The sequence below is a fragment of the Brachyistius frenatus genome, unplaced genomic scaffold (genome assembly GCF_029030835.1).
Source record: "Brachyistius frenatus isolate BFR_SWC_R1_liver_20210118 unplaced genomic scaffold, ASM2903083v1 Contig_110, whole genome shotgun sequence".
Lineage (NCBI taxonomy): Eukaryota > Metazoa > Chordata > Actinopteri > Embiotocidae > Brachyistius > Brachyistius frenatus.
Window position 1 is genome coordinate 17,935 of NW_027210709.1, and position 19,963 is coordinate 37,897.

Here is a 19,963-nt window from a genome sequence, read left to right on the forward strand (position 1 = left end):
TGAGAAACTGACTTGCAGCTTGTGTCTCTGCGCCATCATCAGAGCCAAAGCTCTCACATCAAACTGCCATCTCTTATATAAGAATCCATAAGAGTTCTTACAGGAGCATGTTTGAAGTTGCTCAAATTAGCCTCCTGGATGCACCCCTCCCTTCCCCAACACGTTTAACGTGTAAGACATTGTAAGTGCATTAGCTTAATCCCTCCTATCTGGCATGCAGCGATCCCAGCATTTCACTGAACACATCCATGGAGTGAGGAGCAGAGGTGAAGATGGAGCTGCATTCACAAGTACTCTCCACCTGTCTTTGACCTATAACATGAAGACTTTGCCAAATTTTTCATAATCTGGAGGAATAGTGAAGGACAATGTTGAGATTCAGCGTGCATGTGTGGATGCTTTGGTTGCTTTATGCAGGTAATGTTTGGATACAGTACGCGTTGTAATCAGAGATTAATATTATTTGCAAACCTATATCATATCTTTTATACAGTAGGTGTGTCAGTAGGGTAGTATTTAGTATATTTTTCTCTGATCATCTCACTGGATCATTGCCATATTTTGACACATTGGCTGAAGCGATCAACAAGTGTACAGTACAATACACAGCATAGGTTTGTGCAGTCATTGTAAAAAAAAGTTACAATTGTTTATTGTAATGGTCTCTCCAGGCACTTTGTTCGGTGAGGACATCAATGGATGTGAGCAGCAGCCATGCCAAAACAATGCTGTATGTACGAGCCACAATGGAGGATTCAGATGCCTTTGCTCCCAGCACAGCCAAAATGGGCGACTATATGGTGGGGAGAACTGCACAATTGCACTTTCAGGCTGTGATGACAACCAGTGTGAGAACGGAGGAATATGTTCTCCCTTGCTTGTGAGTGATCATCACACTTACACATGCCTCTGCCTTCCAGGCTTCACAGGCCCTAAATGCCAGACTCCCACTGTCTTCTCATTTGAGTCTCAAGGCTACATGTACATAGAGACGAGGCTGCTTGACCCAGAATCTCCTCTCAACGTCACGTTCAGCTTCAGGACAGACAGACCAATTGGCACCCTCTTGCAGCGTAGAGTGGACGACCTGCTCCTCAGCATCGAGCTAATGGAGGGGCATCTCTGCCTCCTCAGCTTAAGAGGTCAAGGCTCCAGCACCATGGTTCAAGAGCTGCCAGAGTATTTGTCCAACAAAAAGTGGCACACAGTGGAAGCGTCGCTGGGCGGTGTGGTGAGTCTCATCCGGTTGCTATGCACTGAAGGAAGCTGCAGCAGAAACTCCAACACTGAAATCCAGCTGCTTGAGCAAGCTGCCCGTCTCCCTGAGCCAGGAACAGTCCGTCATAGTCTCTTCATTGGTGCAGTCGGGGGGAACTGGACTTTGGTCAGAGCAGTGGATGGAGCAGCGGGGGGGCCTGCTTTTCTGGGCTGCTTCAGAGATGTGTTTGTGGACTCAAATCTTGTGTTGGCTGTTGCGGCGCCAGAGGATTCAGGCATCCAGGCAAACATCACTGTGGGGTGCAGCGACAAAGACAAGTGTGATGAGAGCCCGTGCCAGAACCGAGGGCAATGTCTGAGCCAGGGCTGGAGGAGCTACGTTTGTGAATGCTACAGGCCGTATGAGGGAGGTAACTGTGCAGAGGGTAAGACACAGATACTCCACCGCACGACAGTTCAAGTTTAAATAAGATTACATTTCTCAAAATAAGCTACTTCAACAGTTCAGTTTTAAGTTTTTCTTCTTATTTGCCACACTTTCCCTCAGAAAACCAACTAAACACACAAACCTTATACGTCCCAGCCCTCTAAGTAAGACTCATATAAATGTCTTCTGAATTAGTTCCCCCACCAGTAACAGGAAACATAGCGTAGATATGTTTCACCTCTACTTGTTTAGGTTCAGGGAAAGATCAGGGTTCGAATTAAAATAGAAGATCTTTGTTAATATAGTTACAATTATAAATGTAATCATGGTTATAACCATCAGGCTTAAAAGAAACATCGGTCCTATATTGGGGAAATCCAATGTTTTGTTGATTTAGCCATCCACCCCAACCTCCTCTCGACGCAGTCTTAAGTTTTATCTCCCAATGTATTTACCATAGCTACTAGAGGGCAATGTCACAATGAAACATAAGTAGGGAGTCATTTTTATGAGGGGATAGTCTCAATCTGGAGAGCAAGGTAATAGTTGAAGCTTTTGAAAGCCGCAGGCACTGAAAGTTGCAGACTTTTTTGGCCCTGATGATGCAGCGCCAACTTTTTCATCTGTCCACTTCTGGTAGTGTTGTTATTTATTTTAGTTATGAAATGGCAAGGTTAAGACGAAAGAATCACCTGTGCCTGGAGGATCATAAAGTGATTTATACATATATTTATCTGTTGTGTTTAGTAATATTTTTTTCACATTTGACTGATAACACCTCTGTCAGCAGAATTCCTGGATGCCATGTTATTAAAACCGGTAGAGGTGGAAACAAGTTCAGCCTCAGTCATGTCACTGCAGACGTCCCAATGGTTAGCTTTGAGAGCCACCCTGCAGGATAAAGTTAGACAGTAGAACTTAAAGGAGCTTATGGAGCCAGTAGAAATAGCACAAAGTCCAGCCAAACAGCAACACCTGCGCCAAGGATTAAAAAAACGTGGATTCCCTTGTTGACCACGAATGTTTTTAACCTTGCCAAATTGGGGAGTCTTATAGACTTACGACATGATAAGGCTCTTTGGTTGGCCACCTCAGCAACTTCTTTCAATGACCTGAGTGGACACTTTATCGTGAAAACAACGGCCTGTCAACACAAACTTTTATTAAAGTCTAGAGTCCAACCAAGTTAGCAGTTGGCTTTATCAGCTGATATTGGCTTCATACTGGCACATACATTGGTATCAATGTTTATGTTGTTCAACATGAAAACTTTTTTTTCCAGAACATTAAGCAGATAAAGATATTTACCACTTTCAGTCTTCAAGATAAGCTAAGCTAATCATGTGCAGGCTTCATATTTAAGAGACAAAATAATGTAACTGATCTTATCTTGTAGTGTAGCATACTAGTCTTATGAAATGTACTTTTCACAAGTTTTTGTTTTAGCTTGACTCTTGTGGCTTTCTCTCTCTTGTCCTCCCTGCATAATACAGAGTATATCACTGCGAGGTTTGGAAGCAAAGACCAGGAGAGTTATGCTGTTTTCTCATTAGACGACGACCCAGGTGATGCCATGGTCATATCCATGTTCATTCGCACCAGACAGCCCAGCGGCCTGCTCCTCATTCTGGCCAACAGCACCAGCCAGTACCTTCGCCTGTGGCTGGAAGAGGGCAGGGTCAAAGTTCAGCTTAACAACTTTGAGACCCTTAGCGGTCAGGTTGCGGTTAGTGACGGCCATTTCCATCTGGTGACTATAAAGCTGGAAGGAATGACCGCCGTCTTGCTCCAGTCAGCACAAAGCCAGGACTCTATGCCCATCAGGCAGGTCCAAACCCACCCCGGGGATTTAGTTTTTGTTGGTGGTCTACCAGACTCGATGGCCTCTGCTTCGTTTGGCGGCTACTTTCAAGGATGTGTCCAGGATCTGAGGCTGAACAGCAAACGACTGCAGTTCTATCCAATAGCACATCCGGTGGAGTCCTACAACCCCCAGCAACTGATCAGTGTTGCAGAGGGCTGCAGCAGTGACAACGCCTGTGCTGTGAGTTATAGCAACGCTGTCATGTCAATAACATTGTCTAGCTCCATACTGTTGTTTCTTTTCTGCACTGATGATGACAGCGCACATTGTAAAAGTCACAGGGGCCCTGTTTGATTGATTACTCTTGTCTTTCCAACAGGTCAACCCCTGTCTCAACGGGGGAGTGTGTTACTCCATGTGGGATGATTTCATCTGCAGCTGCCCGCCCAACACTGCAGGGCAGCGTTGTGAGGAGGTGAAATGGTGTGAGCTGTCTCCCTGTCCTGCCACTGCTGTGTGCCAGCTTCTCTCTACGGGCTTTGAGTGTGAGTATCCTGAGTTCAGGGCTTGTTTTTGCACTTTTCCTATCTGAGAGGGAACGCTGTCCTAAAACAACACGATCAAGGAAAAATATAGACTTTCCAAGTATGTTTGAGGAATAGGATATATCCTATAAATAGTACATACAGCTAGTTTCAGTTTGTATCCACAGAAGGGACTGTGTGCTTTGCACTGTCCCTTCAGGACACCCACTGGTGCTGGCACTGATTAATTACAGAGTGGCTGATTACAGGAGGGAACAGAGTCGAGGCAAGGATCCTACATGCGATTCCTCTAAGGCGTGGTAATCCCCAGTCAGATTAAGTCTACCGCCACATGTCTGTGGTAGTTTATTGTGACAAGTCTTCCTGGAGATGTTATATTTTCACAAAGAGAAAAGAGGGAAGGTCATTGATCCAGTGTCTGACAGTCCAAGTGCAGCAGGTCACATTGTCTGCAGTTTGCCCACAGCTTGTTTTCTTTATTGTACAAGTTCAGTAAACAAGACAAACAGTAACAGTTTCAAGACCCTGAAAAGCCTATTTTTTAAATTAACTTTGTACCTTCACTAATGGGTAATTTAGATAAAACACACAAGAGATTTCTGTAATTTTTGTCCTTGCTTGACTTGGTTTGAAGTGGGTGGGGCTTAGTTAGAAAAAAAGGATATCACATAAAGACATGCACAGATACGAATGAGGCAATGTTTGTACACTCTGAAGGATGATCCAATCAGCAACCAGTTGGGTTGACTGGTTCTACGCCCAACAGATGGTACCTAGTGGTCAACGCTGATTGGTTAAAGGCTGCATCAATAGCTCCAAAATTAACCCGAGGTCTATGGCCAATAGGACGCAACAACTGGAAACAATCCTTAAATGGACCATGGACAGACCAATGTGTTCACGCAGGGAATTCAGGTTTGGTAATACCAAGCTAGATATATCTAGACTGCTTGATATCGTTCGGGCATCTGCAATTGAGAGGCAAATCTCTTGGATCACGTCTTTGAAGACTTCAAACAAAGCAATCCAGAGACAATTTGGAAGCATTGAGCAAATGCTCATTTGTCGGCGAGCTCCAAAATTTGTTGCTGAGTGGAAAATCATGTCGTGTAAACTTTGCATCACTCTTTTTATACTTTGAAAACAAGTTTTTAGAGGCCTTAATGTTCAGCAGAGAGATTGGCTTTACAGTGGAGTAATTTAAATGAAGTCTCTTCCATTCCTCTATTTCAGGTTTGTCTAACGTGACGTTTCGGCCTGAAAGCAGTGTTTTGCACTACCACAGCAATGGAAAGATCAAACGCCACCTCACCAGTGTTTCCCTCAGTTTCCGCACAAGACAGTCGACTGCCACCTTACTGTATGCACAAAAGGACTCAGACTACCTCACCATCTGCCTCCTGAACTCTCACTTGGTCATGGAGCTCCAGGCAGGGGCTGACAAAAACTCATCAAAGGTGTCAGTTCAAAGCCAGGGTCCAATCAGGGAAGGAGAGTGGCACATTGTGGAGCTCAGCATGGAGACCCAGACACCGACCTCCATGTGGATCGTGGCTGTGGATGGACGGAAGGAGGAAAGAAACATGTCCAAACCAGCTGAGGGGGACTTGGATTTTCTGAGGGAGGGAGCAGACATCTTTGTAGGGGGACTAAACCTTGATGCTGGAGTGAACCTTTCCGGCTGTCTGGGTCCTGTGGAGATTGGTGGCCTTCTTCTCCCTATCCACCTGGATACAGAGTTGAACCTCCCCAGACCTCAGGAGGAGCAGTTCTCCAGGATAAACGCAGATGCTGCACCGCATTATGGCTGCTGGGGAGCCAATGTGTGTGCGCCCAACCCTTGCCAGAACGAGGGTGAATGCGAGGACCTGTTCGACGCGTATCAATGCTCGTGCTCCTCCGAGTGGACAGGGCCAATGTGTCAAGACCCAAAAGACACCTGCAGCTCCAGCCCCTGCCTCCACGGCAACTGCACCAACCTACCCGGGGGGTTTACCTGTGTGTGTGAGCTCGGGTACAGTGGCAAACAATGTGAGGTGGAGGTCGACATGTGTGAAAACAACAATTGCAGCCATGGCTCTACGTGCCTCAAAGGTTTTCTGAGCTACACGTGTCTCTGTTCTCAGAATCTGACAGGCCAATACTGCGAGTGAGTTCTTCAAGATTTGATTTTCATGACACCAGTGGTATTAAAAGGTTAACAAACATGGATTTGTACTGATTGATAAATTTGTCTGTTACAGTGAGCTAATCCCTGAAATCCCATGGTACATTGAGACCAGTCCGTAAGTTCTTTTACAGAAAATATCAAAATTAAAACACATTTTCGAAGTTTCCCTTAACCTAGTAACCTAGTACATTGCATTTTCTGTCTGTCTAGACTTCCTCAGTTGCCTGTCTCTACATGCGTGGGTACAAGATGGAACTACAACTGCTTTAATGGAGGAAACTGCTCCGAAGCAGACAGCACCTGTTACTGCCTGCCTGGTTTCACAGGACATTGGTAGGACATGTTTCATGATGTTTCATCCATGTGCATCCAAATGTTTCTGATGCCCCCAAGAGGCCAAAAATAAGGTTTAAGTCTCTCATTCGGACTTTGCTATGTGTAAAACACTTTCTTCGATTTTTACGGAGATATACAACCGTTTTCTCATTCAAAACTATTGGAAAGCCCCGACCACACAACTCTGGCTCAGTGTAATTCTATTTTTTTTCTCAACTTTCCTTTCAGGTGTGAGAAGGATGTGGATGAATGTGCCTCGGACCCGTGCATGAATGGAGGCTTCTGTATCAACTACGTGAACAGTTTTGAGTGTGTGTGTGATATGAATTACTCGGGGATACACTGCCAAATAGACGTCAGCGACTTCTACTTGTACCTCTTTTTGGGCCTGTGGCAGAACCTCTTCCAGCTCGTGTCCTACCTTGTGATACGCATGGACGATGAGCCAGAAATCGACTGGGGATTCCACGTCAACGATTAGATGATCAGACTGAACTAAACTCGACGTAGAAGGTCATACTGGGGTACTTTTAGTACCAAATCTTAGTACCCAAAGATCATGTAATGTGTTCAGCAGTAACCCCAGCACATCAGTTGAAGAACTACAACATCTTTTAGCTGTTTGAGTTGATCTTCTTTGTTTTTGTCACTTCCGCTGAGCAGATACATGTCCACATAGACAAATATGAGCAAATATGTCGGCCTGCAGTTTCTGTGGCGAAAGGAAGCTCTTCTCCTTTGTGGCCTCCTGTGATTTATGTTGATAAAACAGGTAACATCTACATTGAACTTACTGCACGGTGCAGCATTCAGGATCCATATCACTAAAACATAACAGACCAGAGTTTTGTCAGCAACAAAGAGGCTCCAAGTGTGACACTGCTGTGACCCTTCTCTCTTTCTTTAGAAAAAAAAAAAATGAAGTTACATCATGAAAGTTTTTCTGACCTCATCTCCACTAAGAACGGTCAATACAAGGAGTGAGAATCCGAAGAGATGAGGATCAGTGGCAGTTAGGTAATATACAGTATGTGTGAACCTGTACTTCATTTCCCCTAAAGTACCAACAAGGTCAGCAATAGAAAGGTGTCTGTTGTGAAGATTTATTTGGTAATGAATATTACATATTGCACCATGTTTAATACAGTATATTAATCTGGTTCTCATACTGAAAACCACAGATTAGAAAGCTCTCCGTGTGCCTTAAATGTCCACTTTCTATCTGGAGCACTGCTTTCTCATCAGTGCGTTTTGATAACTGTTCAGGGACACGATCGCATACAGTTATAATCTACAGGATATTACTTAAATAATAGAGCTAGGAACTCGCATATTATATTATGTACCCTGATAAAGGTTGTTCTGCATGCAGTGCATGCAGTACCTCATATTTAAAAGGAAAACATCCAATAAACTTGTAATGTTTGGAAAACGGCTGCTTTTATTTAAAACTTTATATACATATTTTCTTTTATGAAACAGACAAAACTTCAATGCAGTCATCTGGTGCTAACAGATAAATAATGATGTAAACAATAGAAATTAGACTTAATTGAAATGTGCAAAAAGGTGTACAGATATTTAAACAGGAAATAATTGACACCTATACACATACACACACACGCACACACACACGCACACGCACAAGCACAAGCACAGGGGCTGTGACAAATTCAATAAGGCTCTGCTGGTGCACTTGAGTTGTGTAAACTCCGAGTCAGGGTCCAACATGAAGATGTTCTTCTTAAATAACATGCCTGAATAAATATTGATCACAAATACAGTAATCATACAGCGATTATTGTTTAGTCTCAACAGCGCACCTGATATCCAGTAAGACATATGCACTGTACTATGCACAGGGCTGTAAGGCTGCTATGGAGCTGCTAAAGAATCTGTACCCCTACATACATCTAGCGGTCAATAACTCCTCAGTCCTGTTCATAGAGCTTACAGTCACAGAGCTCTTTGTAGATCCTCTTTCGTATCTTTGGTATGTCGTTCTGCGAAAACTGGAGGGGTCTTCTCAGGGCAAGGCATTTAGAATACTGTGAAAGAGAGTTGTTACTGTTGTGAGTGAACAGCTGAAATAAATAAATGAGACTCAATGATGCAAGTAAGAGCTTGAAAAGCACCTCCAAGACAAAAACTCCGCAGTCGTTCTCGTTCGTCTGTTGTGGGATTTTCTGGAGAACAGCAGAAGGAGACAAGACACCATGTCAGTGAGAGAGCAGCTGGGAAAAGTTCAAGCAGATGATGCTTTAACGTGGCGCCTCATCAACACACCGTACCTCATCAAAGGACACCGTCCAGCCATTTTCAAAAGCCGGTTGCTGCTTCTCTTTTGCTTCTGACATCAAGTATTTCAGGATGTTCTATTGAGAGTAATGCAGAAAGAAAGTTTTACAACTTTTTTTCAAATAAAGGAAGAACTGCTATTAGAACGAACATCTTTACATGAAGTCTGTTGATAGAGTAACAAGAACAACTTGTTTTTACCCTTGCAACCTTCTGTAGCGCGTTCCCTTGCGAGTCGTAAAGGCAGATTTTCTTTTTGACAATGTCGGCTGTAACTAGACACCAGTGAACCTCCAGGTGGATGGGCACCAAAAGCAGGCTCTTGGAAAACAAATCCACCTGGACAGAAGAAACAGTTTTAAACCACTCACCCTGCTTTATTTTTCACAATAATTTGATTTTAGTTAAAAAATTACATTATGACGATTTCACAATCAGTCATCATTTCACTTCTGTCTTGTGCCTAACCTGCTTCGTCCATCGCTTCACACCATCATAGCCTTTGGTCATGAGCTGCCGGTGGAAGAAGCTGTTGAGAAAATGGACCTAGAAGAAAACAGAGAGAGAGAAACAGATTTTGAGATGTGAAAGTTTGTGTGTTTTTATTGTGAGATTCTGAGACTCAAACATACTGAGCAAGATTTAAAAATATTAATCTGATCACACGACACTTTCAAAACATGACTCAAGATGCATGCGCTACTGCCCTTCCCCCCCTTGGTAGGTCGGATCACAACCTGGTCCTGCTGACTCCCAAGTATGTTCCTCTGGTACAGAGGAAGCCTGTAACCACCAGGACTGTGAGGTGGACACAGGAGGCTAAAGACGCCCTGCAGGACTGCTTTGAGTCCACGGACTGGGATGTGCTGTGTGGACCACATGGGGAGGACATCAACAGCATGACGGACTGTATCACAGAATACATTCAATTCTGTGAACACACCACCGTACCATCCCGGACTGTACAATGCTTCCCCAACAACAAGCCGTGGATCACCAGTGACCTGAAAGTTCTTCTTAATAAGAAGAAAGCAGCCTTCAGGTCTGGGGACAGGGAGGAGCTCAGGAGAGTGCAGCGCCACCTGAAGGAGAAGATGAGGGAGTGCAAGGAGTCCTACAGGAGGAAGCTGGAGGCCAAACTCCAGCAGAACAACGTGAGGGAGGTGTGGACCGGTATGAAGGAGATTACTGGGTTCAAGGGGAGAGAGAGACAACCAGGGGGAACCTGGAGAGGAACAATGAGCTAAACTGTTTCTTCAACAGGTTTAGTTCACCACCCTCATCTGTCTCCTCCACACCTTACACCTCCCAAACACCTCTGCTGCCTCCCCCCTCCCCGCCCCCTGGTGAGCTGCATAGAGCCCTCAATCTCAAAGGGCTCTTCCTCCATCGACACCATGACTCCCCCCCCCCGCCTCTCTGTGACGACTGGCCAGGTTAGGAGACAGCTGGAGAGACTCCACCAGCGCAAGGCTGCAGGGCGTGACGGCATCAGCCCCGGGGTCCTGAAGACCTGCGCCGTCCAGCTGGCTGAGGTCCTACAACACCTCTTCAACCTGAGCCTGAAGCAGGAGGAAGTCCCGGTGCTGTGGAAGACGTCCTGCCTGGTTCCAGTCCCTAAGAAGACGACTCCATCCGGCTTCAACGACTACCGACCGGTTGCCCTCACATCTCATGTGATGAAGGTGCTGGAGAGGCTGGTCTTGGCCCACCTCAGGCCGCCGGTGAAATCTTCTCTGGACCCGCTGCAATTTGCGTACCAGCCTCGTGTGGGAGTGGACGACGCCATCATCTACCTGCTGCAACGAGCTCAGTCTCACCTGGATGGAACCGGTGAATCTGTGAGAATCACTTTCTTTGATTTCTCCAGTGCATTCAACACCATCCAACCACTGCTGCTGAGTAAGAAGCTGCGGGTGGTGGGGGTGGACGCACCCACCGTCTCCTGGATCAATGACTACCTGACAGGCAGACCACAGTTTGTCCGTCTGGGCGGTGTGCTGTCTGATACGGTGGTCAGTGGTACTGGAGCTCCTCAGGGAACTGTTCTGTCTCCCTTCCTGTTCACCTTAAACACCACTGACTTCCAGTACAACTCAGAGTCCTGCCATCTGCAGAAGTTCTCTGATGACTCTGCAGTGGTCGGATGTATATGGGATGGACGGGAGGACGAGTACAGGGCAGTAGTGGAGGACTTTGTGGAGTGGGCGGGAAGAAATCACCTGCTCCTGAACGTGGCCAAGACCAGAGAGATGGTGGTCGACTTCAGGAGGAAGACGACGGCTCCACAACCGCTGAGAGTTCTGGGAGAGGAGGTGGACATGGTGGAGGAGGACAAGTACCTCGGTGTCTCCATGACAACAGATTGAACTGGAAGACCAACATCAACGCTGTCTACAAGAAGGGGATGAGTCGACTCTTTTTCTTGAGGAAACTTCGATCCTTCAATGTGTGCAGCGAGATGTTGGAGATGTTCTACCAGTCTGTTGTGGCCAGTGAACTGTACTTCGCTGTGGTCTGCTGGGGGAGCAGCATTGGAGCCGGTGACACCAACAGACTTAACAAACTGGTTAAGAAGGCCGGCTCCATCATCGGCTACAAACTGGACAGTCTGGAAAAGGTGGTGGAGAGGAGGACACTGAACAAACTATTATCCATATTGGATAATCCTGACCACCCTCTCCACCACCTGCTGCAGGGACAGCGGAGCACTTTCTCCAAAAGACTCCTCCAGCTCCACTGTCACAAGGACAGATACAGGAGATCATTCCAGATACAGGAGATCATTCCTGATACAGGAGATCATTCCTGATACAGGAGATCATTCCAGATACAGGAGATCATTCTTGCCCACTGCAATAAGACTGGACAATAACTCACCTCTGGCAAAATCCATCACACAACAATAACACTGTTGTCTGTGTTTCTTGGTTGTTTGTATATAATATATATAGATATATACTGTACTGTATATACTGTGCATTTTATATTTAATATTTTTTACTGCTATTTTATTGCTTTTCTATTATTATCTTATTGCTTCCTGTATGCTGCTGTAGTGAAAAAATGTCCCCTCGGGGATTAATAAAGTAACTACCTAACCTAACCTAACCTAAGATAAATGGATATATGACAAATATGTTGTTGTGATAAAGTCTAGGTAATAAGCGAGTACTGAAATTAACTACAAAAATAGGAACCAAATAAAGGAATGAGAAGAATTTAAATCTGTGGTTGCCAAGTGACCTCACAGTCTCCAGGAAGTCACAGCATCAAACCATGAAATAGTCCAACATATAACCCTGTGGAGTCGATTTTTGCTAGATTTTTGGGGAAAATACCAGTATTAGGGAGTAAAAACAATCTGACCTTGATATATGGGCTGATATTCTTTTTACCGTATATATAGAATATATAAACAATTGTAATGATCACTCAAATGTGGACATCAAACATTTCGACAGAAATGTAAAAATGGAGGCAGTTTATTGTCCACACTGACAACAGTGTATTCAGCCAGCAAGCTTCACTGGAAATTTTATAATTATAAATAACTTTTAAAACAACACAAATAGAACAATTCATTATTTACCCCAGGCATTACTTTTGCATTATGTTCTACAAAAAGAAGGTTTCATATCGGATGACATATACGGTAATACTGATATATCTTTAATAGGCCAATTTTATTGGCCCGTTGATATATCAGTCGGGCTCTACACTATGCAAGACACAACCTGTCCATCTTACACTTTGTTTTTATTTTACAGAACAAACAATTAATCAATGAGCTTAAGATGTACTGAGAGGCAGGGTATGTTGTCCTCTGGCAAATTTGTCCTCATGTTTCTTTAGAAAGTTTTATGTAGAGAAAACTGGCTGCTGGCAGAAGCTACAGATTTAATGAACACGTATGAGAGCGGGTTCAATCCTCTCCTCTCTCAGCAAGAGAGGCACTTTCCCAAAATTTCTAAATACTCTTTTCATTACTAACAATATTTGAATTACAGAAGAAGATAATATCTTTACTCATCTGATATTAAAACATGTTAAGAGTTGACTGTCTTCATATGTAGATTACCTTGTCATGGGAAGACTCGACGATCAATTCTCCATACATGTTCATGACCTTCAGCAGAGACAAAAAAAAAAACAGTTACGTTTAGGCATCACGTTAAGTTTTTCCACACAAATATCTGCATGAAATTCTCAGTGTTAAGATGATAACCTGGTCGTTGAGCCAGTTCTGATCTGCCAGTGTCAACAAATCATCCAGTGTCAGCGTGTGTTTCTTGTAGACGACCCGAAAAGAGGGGGCAGGTTTCTGAACGACCTCAATACGGTATCTGGAAACCTCGGCGAAGATGTTTTTCCTGAACAGGTAGGAAAATATAATTTGGTTCAGGAATAAAAAATCAACACAGATACCACTCTGAACATGACAGATATGGCAGAAAAAGTACTACTGCCGAGTCAAGAGTCAAGATTTACCAGTCGCTGAAATCAGTGTTAAACTTTCCCTTCAGATGTTTCAACACGTCACTCTTATGTAGTGGGATGAAACTTCCATATATCTGATAGAAGTCATCGAGAAATTCTAGAGAAACAGAGAAACCGTGTAATCTCAAATAGCTGTGAAAAACAGAAAAGCAAACCTAAAGATACAAAAACAGGACACAAATGTACATACCATGGATGTCCTTAATCAGTGCTTCAAGGCAGACTTCAGTCTGAGAGCATGATGTTTTTTCCCTGATGATGATCTCATCAGTAACTCTGTCTGTAGTCTGGTCCTGACCAGCAGTGATAGTAGCGTGTTGTTCTGATGGGCCATCAACCTCCAGCCTTTGTGGTGCTATTGTTCTCGGTACCTCAAACGGTGTCATCCCCTCACATTCATTACCGTCTGTACTCTGCAGCAGTCTGACACTGTGGCAAAGTCTTAAAGGGTCGGTACTTTCACTAAACTGTACCAAAGTTTCTGTTTCCTGAGTGCCTGCAGCAACATCTGTGTCCGTAACCTGGTTCTGAAAACAGGTGGAACCAATGAGCATATCTGACCGAGCGTCGGACTCACTCGGCTCCGGCAGGCAATTCTGCCATCCGGGAGGTGTAACGAGGGCTGATTGTTCTACTTGTGAATTTTCCCCGTTTAGCGTGTGATACATTGGACTTTCACTTTTACGTTGCTGTGACTGTGTCTGTGTCTTTAAATCGAGGCAGGGGCTGAGACCAGAGCTGATCTTGCCACCTTGATTTTTAGCTCTGAATATCCCAAAGCGGCTCTTCTCCCTCCGCTTCCTCCACATCCAGAGCTGTAATTTACAATACAAACGTCTCTTGGCTCGCCTGGACAGGTGAGACACTCCTTTGATTGAAGTCTTGAATCCCTTCCTCCCCTTTGAGCATTTTGTTTTCCTGTGGTTGTTCTGTGTTCGGTGCATCGATGGAGCGATGGAGACTCACATGTGAGCATGAAGTTCTGGTAATCCTTTAGTCTGCAGGTAGTCCAACAGCTCACATGCGACAGTGCAGAAGCTGGACTTGACCACTTCTTCTTTGCAACAGGGACAAATTCACTTTCCAGGCCATATTCCACCGAGTCAGATCTCCCTTGATACTCCAGGTCAACTGCTGCCACCTGTACCAGCGTTGCCTTTACGAAGGATAAGTGTCAGATGTCGACGTGTCGGAGCAATCCCCCACAACTTGATGGTATTTTCATGGTTTACCTAACGGCCTCGGTTTCCTGTTGTTTCCCCCGCACAGTCTGCTTCAACACAGAATATATGTTTTGTTACACACACGGCTCTGACATATTTTCATCTCACCTTAAAAAAAAAAAAAACACACGTAAACTTTGTTAAATACATAGATTATTATTTTATTTATCTTTTTAATCAATTGTCAATATTATGAATGAAGGTTATGGTAGTTCACAAAGCACTGGTGAGTGCTACCACCCAAGCCCTGTACTTCAGTATAGTTCTGTTGAATAGTAGGTGTGGGTTTGAATGCAGGGCTTTTACTTTGAAATGAAGTATTTGTACACTGCTACTTGTGCTCAAATAACAACTACTTTAACAGATGATTAAACACACTTAAAAAGGCTAAAAGATGAGGTACACAAAAGTGTTTAATTTTTGCCAGCTGGACTTGATTTCTGCTGGACACGTGTTTCTCAGTAAAGACCCTTGCTGTGTTAGCTCAGAGGCTAGGTTCACTGACACATACACCGGATCCATCAACACACAGCCTTACCGTTCACTGCCTCGTTTGGCTCACTAAAACCTCGGAGCGTGAGGACCTCTGGTCTGATAAACGTCTCCCATATGTACCTCTTGCAAAATTATTACGATTTTTTTTTTTATTATTATTATTATTATTTTTTTATTTATTTAAGACACGATATTATATACCCTCCGAACCTGCAGCGCACTTAGCATCCAGCATCCACTCCATTGCACATTGAGAGTCGCGTGTGAAATGCGTCACTCTTCCGCCGACCAATCAGATTTTTTTTCTCAGAATGAAAAGTGAATTTGGGAAATTCTTATTTTTCTCTTTGTCGAAATTGTTCACACTTTTAGAATGAGAAAATATGGCAAACCTTCTAGCTGAGAGGCAGCAGCGATAACCACTGCGCCATCTCATCTTCCCACGAGTTAAGACAGCATTGTGACAAGTCTTTGTCTCACTGCAACTCGTAAACTCCGTCAATAAGCCACAACGGGTTCAGGTTTGGGCGAGACTTCTTCTTTTTTTTTTTTTTCTTTTTTTTTTTTCATATTTCGGACAACATGCTGTAGTATGACACAGTGGTGTAGTGGTTAAAGCAGTTGCCTCCACAGTGAGATGTAACGTGAGGCATGCGTGTCAGTTCAGAAAAAGGTCATACTCCAAAAAGTGATCAAATTGTCATCCAAAAATATCCAGAGATAATATAATGTGAAATAATATTCATGTCCCCAAAAGGATAAAAGAAAGTCACGAGCACAGTGGTGGTTGGTGCTGGTGCCTCTCAGTCAGAAGGTAATTGGTTCAATTCACACTGGAGCCATCCATGTCAAGTCCAAGAAATGTCACAGTCTAAAGTATATATATATATATATATATATATATATATATATATAAATAAACTTTTTTATTTTTGTATTTTTTTTTTAAACCTCATACAATAGCATGTAATTGAATTTTTTTTTTTTTACAATTTCAGATTTATGACTTTTTCGTCACATTTTGGACATGTTATCGTATGACTTTATTTTCATATTTTTGACGACATGTATGACTTTGTATTGTCGTCCAAAATGTGAAATAATAGTCATGTCCTCAAAAGGACAAAAGAAAGTCACAGCATCTCAGGCACAGTGGTGCAGTGGTTAGTGCTGGTGCCTCCCAGTCAGACAGTTAAATTCCTGCTGTCACGTCCAAAAAATGTCATGTTGTCTGAAGTACAAAAAAACTCATGTAACTGAAAGCTGGAAAAAAAAATGAGTCTCCAAATTTCCAACAATTTATGACTTTTTTCATATTTTGTCAAATTTCGGACATGTATGTCTTTTTTTTTCACATTTCTGACGACATGCTGGCATGGTTAAATGTACACTTCGGGTGTCTCAATGTGTACCTCTTGTATATTAAAGGGATCCTATTGGAGAAATGGGAAAAGTCATGCAACCAAAAATAAAAACAGCAAAACTGGATATAACATGGATGTCTTTTGTGCATTATTGCTCATTTGAGTCCCTTTTTTTTTTTTTTTTAAACTAAAAATCCTGCTATCAGTGTCTCTGTTTTTAGCCCGATCCTGACCTGGAGTGACACTAGGGTATAGTGCAGATGGTCCAATATGATGGCAGCAGTAATCGCTGTCCCTAAACTATCACCAACTCACCACAACCTCCCCCTCCATTGGCAAACATCCGCTTTTCTGAAGAGTCGAGTCCCAGAATCCCCGCTGACAGAGGGGCCCTGCTCAATCTGACCTCTGAGGGAGACAGCTGGTTATACAAATGTAACATGAAGCTCTTCGTACATTTGTATATTTAATGTAAGAAACATTTATGTAGCATTTGGTATTGTGCCACATAAAAATTGTGAATGGTCACTGATTTTAGAGGCCTCTCATCCCGCATCAGACTTTATCAGGTTCCATCTGTTTTGGCAGTCGTCCTGAAAAAGAGTACAACCCACATGTGACGCAGGAGTGAGGAGGGATGATTGTGGTGTTTAACTTGGCTCTGTTTTCATGTTTAAAGTAGAAGATATATATACACCACGAGCTGCCCGAGGTCTGCCACTCCGCTGTACCGTTACTGCTCTGATTCTATTTGCATCTCGCACACAGACATGAAGCTACTGGGCATCAGTGTGGTTCTGGGACTTCTGGCGGGGGTATGGGCTCAGATCCATATTCTGCGGCCACTGTGCGACTCCCCTGAGGCGGAGGAGGTTGCCCTGGCGGCTCAGGATTACCTCAATGCCCAGCACACTCATGGCTACAAGTATGCACTGAACAGGATCGACGACATCAAGCTCTTCACGAAGGTCAGTCAGCAGTTGTAGATGTTTAGTTACAGGCACAGACAAACAGATGGTTTGCAGAGTGTTACGAAATACTGCACAGTAGGATCAGACACTTTTATGAGAACTGTTATGAATGTGTTAGATTGCATTTAGCTTTTCAAGACAGATCAAATTACAAAAATGTTATTACTTGTATTTTTATTTTTATTGTATTATTCTATAATGTTTGCACTCCAATCAAGACATAATCCATCAAAGAATACCTCTAAGCAGTTGGTGTTTGATGCCTCTGCGTGCAAACATTTTCACAAACAACTCAACAGATTTCTTGCCCATTTGTACACTTTTGTCATTAGAAGCTACATATGCATGTTCATCCAGGCATCATAGCATTTTAGGGACCTCTGTACCTGCTTTGGAAACACAACAGACAGCAGAATTCAGTCTGATGCCGTAGATTCTTTTTCAATATTATTGCATAATGTATAATTTTTTTTATCTCTTTAGCCTAACGAAGACAACACATATGTCTTGGAAGTTGACTTGCTGGAGACAGACTGTCATGTGTTGGACCCCACACCTGTCGTCAACTGCACAGTCCGGCCCAAAGCAATCACGGTGAGACTGCATACTATGAGTGGCTCTCGACTTGAGCTACAGTAATTCAATCAAATGCTGAACTGATCACACAAGTTAGGAAAATAAAATAATGTGATTTCCATCTAGGACTGATTTTTTTTTTGGTCCTCTTTCAGGCGGTGGAAGGAGACTGTGATGTGGTTCTGAAGAAGGTTGGAGGAGCTCTGACTGTCACTGCATTCAAGTGTAAAACAGAAGGTAAAACTTAAAGGTCACACTGTCAACCAAATGGTTACACACACAAAGACACACACCATACCACACAAGTGGCACCCTACATACAAAAACCTGCATGTCTTTTTTTTGAATGACATATAGTGTCAACGGAGGACATGTGCCTTGGCTGTCCTACCCTGCTTCCCTTGAATCACACTGCAGCGCTGGACTTTGTCCATGCCTCTCTGGGAACCTTCAACAACATGAGTGGGAACGCATCATTCATGATTCTGGAGGTTGGAAGGATGTCATCACAGGTGGGCATTCAGTCAAATTTTACAGTTTTCAGATACAAATCACCAGCGTGTTTTAACTTGTGTCTGTCAGTACATTAGTGCTTCTTAATAACTCGTTTCAGGTTGTGTCTGGTGGTCCGATCTATATAGCAGAATATGTTGTAACTGAGGCTAACTGCATTGATGATCCCTGCATGCCCCTGAATGACACCATGGCTGTAAGTGCACAAAGCAAGAAACACATTTCTTAAAACAACGTTGGAGTATTTGTTCTCTAAATCATTACTGGAAAAAATTGTTTTTAGCCTAGGCTGCCAAACAAATCTAAGATGTAGGAATGATAAATCTGACAAATGACAAAACTGAGAAATAAAATGTTTTTCTCTGCCAGGCACGTGGCATTTGTACTGCCAAAGGTTTGAATGCTGATCACTCAGTGGACTGCAAGATGTTTAGAACGCTGGTAAAAAAAATTAAAAAAAACCATTATCTAACTTTGTTCAACTTCTGATGGCCCAGTTGAGGCATAATTTTTACCATTTTACATTTATAAAAAAACATAATTTCTGATATTTCTTATTGATGCATTTTTTTTTTCAGATGCCCATTGTAGATGCTAACACATCTGCACCTGCAGAGCCTGCCTTACCACCAGTGGTTCATGTACACACTGGCAGTCTGTCAGCCAAGCACGGTCTGAGACACCATAAACTGACTGCTCTCCACGACCCTCAGTTAAGCGGTCTTTTGTCTGCAGAATCATCGGAATCGGCTGAAGTTGTACCAATAGCACCTGCTGTGGTGGATGCTGTTTTACCTACTGCTGATCCAGCTCCTTCTCCTGCTCCTACAGCTGTTGCCAATTATGCCTTGAGTGCCGATTATGTCCTTGCTGCAGAGTCTTCTGCTTCAGGCTCAGATGCTTCCCAGAGTACCGAGGTCCTGAAACTTGTGTTTAAGAGAGCTGTATCTGCTGCACCTGCCCCAACAGTTGTTGATGCTCCTGCAATTCAAACAGGTCCCATTTCTCGCATGCCAGCGTGTCCAGGAAGGATCAGATTCTTCTAAGTGTTCAGGTCCCACAGACTCCCAATAACAACACTGGTGCTAGAGTAAATGTATTTGTTGCTGTGGCAGATGGATGTACCCCCAATATACTAAACGAGGGAAACTCTTGAAAGTGCTATAAAAAATTGATGATTTTAAGAGTTGCATGTAATGCTGATGAATAAATTTGTTAAATTGTCATTTTACTTTCTGATCATTTTGCTTCTTTTAAAATGCATTATAGCAGTACAATACTTCAGTACATTTGCAAGGCACAGTTGCAATTAATAAGAAGAGATACCATGAAGCCTCTTCGAGGTTTAATGAGGACACACTGATAACCTGTATCCACAATGTTACTATTTGTACCATGATGCATTTAATCATTCATTCTTTAAGTGATTGCAAAAGTACAAAGTGCTGTTTGCCCATTGTGTTGGCTTATGCCAATGACATTACTGTGAACCCATTGACATTTCTGATGCAGCCAAGGTAAAA

General features: G+C 43.3%; 3 protein-coding genes across 4 annotated transcripts; 2 read left to right on the forward strand and 1 right to left on the reverse strand.

Moving 5' to 3' along the window:
• The first annotated feature begins 368 nt into the window (after positions 1-368).
• On the forward strand, positions 369-6,981 carry LOC138629102 (protein crumbs homolog 1-like). Its single transcript, XM_069712597.1, has 8 exons — positions 369-417; positions 672-1,643; positions 3,139-3,689; positions 3,829-3,994; positions 5,228-6,143; positions 6,238-6,279; positions 6,375-6,497; positions 6,729-6,981. The coding sequence occupies exons 1-8, from the start codon at positions 369-371 to the stop codon at positions 6,979-6,981; spliced, it is 3,072 nt and encodes a 1,023-aa protein (XP_069568698.1).
• Positions 6,982-7,927: 946 nt separating this feature from the next.
• LOC138629095 (sentrin-specific protease 5-like) lies at positions 7,928-15,254 on the reverse strand. 2 transcript variants are annotated; one of them, XM_069712590.1, is made up of 10 exons: positions 15,060-15,254; positions 13,489-14,568; positions 13,290-13,395; positions 13,027-13,171; positions 12,880-12,927; positions 9,267-9,344; positions 9,000-9,137; positions 8,792-8,875; positions 8,636-8,686; positions 7,928-8,548 (listed from the first exon to the last, which is right to left on the reverse strand). In XM_069712590.1, exons 2-10 carry the CDS (start codon positions 14,240-14,242, stop codon positions 8,432-8,434), a joined length of 1,521 nt encoding a protein of 506 aa, XP_069568691.1. In that variant the 5' UTR covers positions 14,243-14,568; positions 15,060-15,254; the 3' UTR covers positions 7,928-8,431. The 2 variants fall into 2 exon arrangements, with proteins under 2 accessions (XP_069568691.1, XP_069568692.1); XM_069712591.1 differs by having other exon boundaries at positions 13,489-14,571.
• Positions 15,255-17,096: 1,842 nt separating this feature from the next.
• Positions 17,097-19,671, forward strand: ahsg2 (alpha-2-HS-glycoprotein 2). The gene is made up of 7 exons (XM_069712593.1): positions 17,097-17,348; positions 17,835-17,945; positions 18,083-18,164; positions 18,285-18,439; positions 18,541-18,636; positions 18,810-18,881; positions 19,019-19,671. Exons 1-7 carry the CDS (start codon positions 17,151-17,153, stop codon positions 19,484-19,486), a joined length of 1,182 nt encoding a protein of 393 aa, XP_069568694.1. The 5' UTR covers positions 17,097-17,150; the 3' UTR covers positions 19,487-19,671.
• The last annotated feature ends 292 nt before the right edge of the window (positions 19,672-19,963 follow it).

What these genes read in the sequence shown, in the direction of transcription:
- LOC138629102 (XM_069712597.1), top strand. Translation starts at nt 369, where the DNA reads ATGTTGAGATTCAGCGTGCATGTGTGGATGCTTTGGTTGCTTTATGCA. An exon ending in TGGTACATTGAGACCAGTCC is followed by an intron (nt 6,280 to 6,374) that starts GTAAGTTCTTTT and finishes CTGTCTGTCTAG; the next exon opens with ACTTCCTCAGTTGCCTGTCT. An exon ending in CCTGGTTTCACAGGACATTG is followed by an intron (nt 6,498 to 6,728) that starts GTAGGACATGTT and finishes CTTTCCTTTCAG; the next exon opens with GTGTGAGAAGGATGTGGATG.
- LOC138629095 (XM_069712590.1), bottom strand. Translation starts at nt 14,242, where the DNA reads ATGCACCGAACACAGAACAACCACAGGAAAACAAAATGCTCAAAGGGG. An exon ending in ACTGATTAAGGACATCCATG is followed by an intron (nt 13,396 to 13,488) that starts GTATGTACATTT and finishes CTGTTTCTCTAG; the next exon opens with AATTTCTCGATGACTTCTAT. An exon ending in TGAAGCGATGGACGAAGCAG is followed by an intron (nt 9,138 to 9,266) that starts GTTAGGCACAAG and finishes TCTTCTGTCCAG; the next exon opens with GTGGATTTGTTTTCCAAGAG.
- ahsg2 (XM_069712593.1), top strand. Translation starts at nt 17,151, where the DNA reads ATGAAGCTACTGGGCATCAGTGTGGTTCTGGGACTTCTGGCGGGGGTA. An exon ending in TTGGAAGGATGTCATCACAG is followed by an intron (nt 18,440 to 18,540) that starts GTGGGCATTCAG and finishes AACTCGTTTCAG; the next exon opens with GTTGTGTCTGGTGGTCCGAT. An exon ending in CCCTGAATGACACCATGGCT is followed by an intron (nt 18,637 to 18,809) that starts GTAAGTGCACAA and finishes TTTCTCTGCCAG; the next exon opens with GCACGTGGCATTTGTACTGC.